Below are 5406 nucleotides of genomic sequence, written 5' to 3' on the forward strand. Positions count from 1 at the left end.
AGTTAAGAGAAGAACAGCTACAGCCATTCCTCAGAGCCCTTCAGCCAGACCTCATCACTGCACTCACCTTAAGGTCCTCAGAATGGGGCCCAGGAGGGGATGGATCCTTGGGCTCAGCACCCCCTTCAGCCAGTTCCCCATTATGCTGCCAATGGTGGGTCCTTTTGGGGGACCGTTCCATTTGTCCATTGAAGCCTCCACGTGCCCCCCACTTGAGGGCTAATCGGCCAGGTTCCCGCCGGCTGCCAGGCTTTCGACCCCGGCCTGGCCTGGCCTCACCATTAATGCCCCTATGTCCCCCTCCTCCCCTCCGGCCCCGTTTCCCTGACCCCCTCCCAGTGAGCAGCTCAGGGACTGGGGGGTCGGGAGAACTGTGGGGTGGGGCTAAGGCACTGAGGGGAGGCCGAGCAGGCTCTGGTTCTAGGGCTGAGGTGGGGCTCTCAGGGGGCAGATGGGGGGCTTCTGGCTGCTCTGGAGGGATCTACAGGCAAAAAAATAAAATCTCAGTCAGTCTGCTTTGTAACTCAGAATGCTCGTATTTCCAGTTTGGGGAAAAACTCATGACAAACATACCCCTAAACCCTCACCTGGAGACTTTGTAGCAGGCAGGCTAAGGGACTAGAAGCCTCTGAGAGGGGTGGAGGAGCTCCCCCCCCAGGGAGGAGCTGCAACCCCAACTGGCCAGAGAGAAGAGAGCCAGGAGGCTGCAACAGGCTGGGGAGGGCTCCAGGGCTGCTGGTCAGCGAAGACAGATCACCTGTTGAATGATAAAGTCAGGGGTCTCCCTAGGCAAACCAATTAAGTTGAACAAATCCTATTATTCTCTTAGGCTTTACCCAGTGGTCAAAGACTCTTCCCCAGTTCATCCACCTGCACCTCCCAATTTTTACTGCTTTTTTTCTTCTCTTCCATACCAGAGTCTGCCCTCAGACTTACCCAGCAGGCTGGCACTCAGCAGAGGGCTAAGGAGTTGGGGGGGTCTCCCTGAGTTGGAGGGGGCCTTGCCCAGAGAGGAGGCTCCCAGGTCAGTAGTTGCCGTGGTGACACTGGAGGTAGGTGGTCCAGGTTGGGGGGCACTCAGGACACAGGGCTAAGGAGAAAGAATGCTTATAACACACACATATGTAAAGTAGTCCACACGTTTGTATATGTGACTGCTTTCACATACACAATCGGAAGCCTCATGTGAAGCAGGCCACGCTTATTAAATACAGACCCAGCCCCTAGGCTGTCCTACCCTTAGCCAGGCACCTAGCCTTCCCCAAAGGCCCTGAGGAGGAGCTCAGCAGAAACCGGAAAGCCTTTGATCCCCAGCTCCCATTTCTGATTCTACCTCTTGTTCTGTCCCACCCCCTATCCTCACCTGAGGGGACGTCCCAGAGGGGGGATCCAGGCTGGCAGCCAGCAGCGCAGAATTTAAAGCTATGAGGGTAGGGGGGGCTGAAAGTGGGGGAAACAGTAGCGGGGGCAGGTCTCCTAAACCTGAAAATGTCTCCCCACTGGGACCTCCAGCTCCCTCTGCAGACCCCTCCCCCTCCCCAGCTGAGGGGCCCAGGGCCAGAAGAGGCAGGAAAGAGGCTAGGAGGCTGCTGGGAGGTGCAGGCGGGGGTGAGAGGAGGTCTGAAGGGGGTGGTGGAAGCAGGGAAGCCACCAAAAGTGAAGGCCCTTCAGGCTCGCCTGGGGCTAGGGGAGGGCCAGGTCCCCCTGGTGGGGGTAGCAGGGGCTCAGGGGGCGGTTGTCCCCCTCCCCCAGCCAGCATGCCAAACAAACTGTGGCTGAGTAATGGCGAAGGTGGAGGCTGCCCCAGACTCAGAGGGAGAGGCAAGGCTCCTAGCATCCCTGGGAAGCCAGCTCCACTCAGTGCCAGGCCCTGCTCAGGGCTGGGGAAAGGGAAGGCCTCCCCACCAGCCAGGGGAGGCAGAGGGCAGGTGGTGCTCGCCCCCATCCCCAGTCCCTCAGATGGGCTTTGAAGTACAGGGCTGGGAACGAGGGGGGCTTTGGAGGCAGCTGGCGGGGCAGGGGCACCTGTAAAGGAAAAGAAAAATTCAGCTCAAGGGAGACTCTTTATCCCCGTGTCCAAAGAGCCCAACCTCCCGGTCCCCAACCCAGAAAACTGCCCAAGAGTTCTAAACTCTCCCCTAGATGCCTTGGCTGCCTTTTTCCACCCCAGGGGGAAGGGCTCTACCACTCATTCAGTTACATACCTGGCACACTGCTGAGGCTGCCACTGGAGGTCCCAGGCAGGGAGGAGAGGAGGGGGTGCCTAGGCTGGGGAGGGCTCCCTGAGGAGAGGGTTGGGGGAGGAGGAAGGTGTGCATCTGACCCCAAAAGGTTAAAGCTTCCATCAGAGTGGGAAGAGCCAGGGGTGGGGAGTCCCAGAAGGGACAGCACAGAAGGGAGAATAGGTTGGGACGGCTCAGGGAGAGAAAAGGATTGGGGCACAGGAGCAGGGGCACGAGGACGGCTCCGTCTAGGGGCTTGAGGGCCTCCCCCTTCTAGCAGTCGCAGTACAGTTGGGGGTCTGCGGGGACGGCGCTGAGTGGGACGGGGTGATGCTGAGTGGGAAGCTGCGGGTGCTGGGGCACAGGGCCTCGGGCCCTGTAAAGTGCTGGGAGGGGGGTGGGGGGGGCGCTGTGCCTTGGCCGCTGCAGAAAGTAGGCTGCTAGCAAGGAAGGGGGGTGCCCCAGGGCCTTCCACGATGGGGGCCCCTCCCTGGGGTCCCAGGACCAGGGGCAGGTGCATAGTGGCTGAAGACACTGGTGGTTGAGTGGAAGGACCAGGGGGACCACGGGGAGCAGGGAGATTATTGCTTGGGGGCAAAGGAGGGGGTGTTAAGGCATCACTACAGTGGAAGAGAGGAGGATCTGAAGGTGGCGAGGAGGAGGCATGAGGAGCTGGAAGAGAGCCCAAGTCAGGGGGCACCAGGCTGGATCGGAGGGGTGCTCCCCAGTTGTATGAGGGGGCATTGAGGCTAATGGCAGGTGGAGGAGGTGGAGCTGGAGAGGGAGCATTGCCTCTTGGGAGGAAACGGGGACTGCCGCTGCCTCCAGAGGGGACTGGATCAGGAAGCCTTGGTGGGAAGAGCCCCCCAGGGCCTGCTAGAGGGGGAAAGGCCTGTGGAACTGAGGATGGTTCTGGGGGAAGGGAGCCAGGACCCCCATTAAGTGGAGTTGTAGGAGGGACTCTACAGGGAGGGCGGGTAGAGGGGGGCCCTGGGGACACAGTGTGGAACATTTGGGGGCTCGCTCCCTCTCCTGCAATAAATGAGAAATGATGGGTTAGCTTCAAAAATTCCCAACCTCCCTGTGCCCTCCTTTCACCAAGCTGCCCTCCACTCCATCCTTCCTGATCCCTCCCATAAAACTTCCCATCATTCCTCTTCCAGGCCCTTTAAGTTGTCCTGTTTTCCTCTATAACGTAGAGACTCACCAGGAGAAGAGTGTGAGCAGGTGGTCTCCATGCTGCGGTACAAGGTTGCCATGGCAACGGCTTTCCTTCGATGGTTGCACAGCTTGGTCATGTCTTCCTCTGATGCTGGCCCCACCCCAGCCCCACCCGGGGTCACCGGGGCCAAAGGGTCAAAGTTGAAAACCTGTGAGGTAAAAGGCATGGACAGGGACCCTGAGGGGATGCGATCTGTGACAAAGGCTCCCATGGGCAGTGATGTGCATTAAGTCTCTAGGTTTATCCCTGTACTCTCTGGCAGGGACCCCTCATCACTCTGACCTTGGGGACATTGAGTGGACACTCCAGACCGCACTTGCAGGTCCCATCGCTGAGGAGGTAGCTCCGGGTTTGCTCCAAGGAAGACAGCTCGGTGCCACTTGGGCTGGGAGAGGAAGGGTCAGAGAGTATGGGGTTAGTTGACACTGAATTAGGAGACACTCCTAAATGACAGTTCCTTAGTCAAACACCTTCCTAGGAAGGGCAGAGGGAGAGTAGATTCAGAGAGACAGCAAAAAGGCTGAGGAGGGAGGAGGAGCAGGAGAGCGACAGGGTGCCAGAGACCTGAGCTTGGAGAGGGAGGGTGGGAGACAGAAATCCGGCAACTGAAGGGCCTGGGGATACAATTCAGGGAACTGAGAATCTATACCTGATATAGAGCACAGCACCCTCACGAACACAGCGCTGCCAGCCGATGGGGACAGATGTGGCCACAGGGCCCCCAGGTCTGTCTGCTCCACTGCTCTCATTGCCCCCATTCATTGTGTGTAATCAGCTCCCACGTGCCTGATAACAGACATCCATGGGCATTAGGAGGATTAAACTGGGCTGGGTACCTGAGGGAGTACTCCAGGAAGACAAAGGTTGTAGGGAGACCCTAGAGAGCTGGGTGGTTGAATGAGGGGGAACCCTTTGCCATCTCACCCACCATGGTTACCTGAACATCTCTGCAAACATTGTGGGGTCCAGTCTAAAGCCGGGGCCGCCAGCTTAGCCCACACCTGCAAGACAGGAGAGCGAAGGGACTGTCAGGAATCTGCCCAACTCAAGAGAGCACAACAGTTCAAGATACTCTCAAGGAAAAGATCCTTAATGAAGTAAGTGCCCATAAAAATCTCAGGGATCTGCTGGCTGAGTCCACAATCCACCTTTTACATATGCAATCCCTAGGTCAAAGCCTCAACTCTCAGGGGCCAAGGAATCACAGCCTAGACATATGAAGAGCAGGGTCCTTTTGTCCGGTCAGAGACAGAAGACTTGATCCAGGAGTGTGGGCAGATTCCCCTAATGCCAGGCCAGTAGGAGGTTTCCCAGAGAGTCTGGCCCCTGCTGCCTCCCCCACCCCCCAGGGAGATCATATAAAAAGTACAGATTGCCCCACAGGTCACCAGACCATTGCCCAACTGCTTGTTCGGGTGGTACCCAATAGAACTCGCCCCCACCATTGCTGATCTGGTTCATTTGGGTCTTAAGAAAGGTTGGAATCACAGCTCTGTCTTCTCCCGGAATCCTGAGAAGCTCCTGATTTCCTTCCAAACCTAAGGCAAGGGATTCAGCACCTCCTACCCACAGACTTCAAATTAGCTCCAACAGGGGCTCTTCTCTAATATGTGGGGCCGCCCCTCAAACCTGCAAGTCTCTCCCCAACCTCACCATCGCTCCTACCCCACACGGGTGGCTTCAAAACTTTCCCTCTCATAACAAGGCGCCCTGTCACCCAGCCTGCTTCCCTTCGCTTGGGGAGGAGGGGAAGGCGCACGAAGTAGGAAGGAACTTGGGGAGAAGGCGGGCGGAGGGTGGGCAAAGCACTGAGGGGAGGGAGGTGAAGAAGGCAAAAGTCAAGCAGTTAAGAGAGGGAAACGGTGGGGGCAGGTGAGGGCGGGAGAGTGAGGATGGGGCCAGGGAAAGGGGCCGAGAGGACGCAGAGGGGGCAGAGGGTAGGGACTGGAGGGGAGGGGAGGG

At 58.0% G+C, this 5406-nt stretch overlaps 1 protein-coding gene across 2 annotated transcripts in view; it reads right to left on the reverse strand.

The window, feature by feature from the left end:
* MBD6 (methyl-CpG binding domain protein 6) overlaps positions 1–5406 on the reverse strand; it is an 8762-nt gene that overhangs the window by 1505 nt on the left and 1851 nt on the right. Inside the window, exons 2-10 of one of the 2 annotated variants that reach the window (XM_006757333.2) lie at positions 4382–4445; positions 4094–4230; positions 3727–3829; positions 3430–3592; positions 2205–3254; positions 1364–2025; positions 937–1090; positions 588–757; positions 68–481 (exon numbers count right to left, since the gene is read on the reverse strand). In XM_006757333.2, the coding sequence (XP_006757396.1) occupies positions 68–481; positions 588–757; positions 937–1090; positions 1364–2025; positions 2205–3254; positions 3430–3592; positions 3727–3829; positions 4094–4206 (2829 nt within the window). In that variant the 5' untranslated portion in view covers positions 4207–4230; positions 4382–4445. Of the gene's footprint in view, positions 1–58; positions 482–587; positions 758–936; positions 1091–1363; positions 2026–2204; positions 3255–3429; positions 3593–3726; positions 3830–4093; positions 4231–4381; positions 4446–5406 lie in introns of both variants that reach the window. The other variant, XM_015559785.1, reaches the window with a different exon arrangement.

This window comes from Myotis davidii, unplaced genomic scaffold (assembly GCF_000327345.1).
Source record: "Myotis davidii unplaced genomic scaffold, ASM32734v1 scaffold1134, whole genome shotgun sequence".
NCBI classification, from domain to species: Eukaryota; Metazoa; Chordata; class Mammalia; order Chiroptera; family Vespertilionidae; genus Myotis; species Myotis davidii.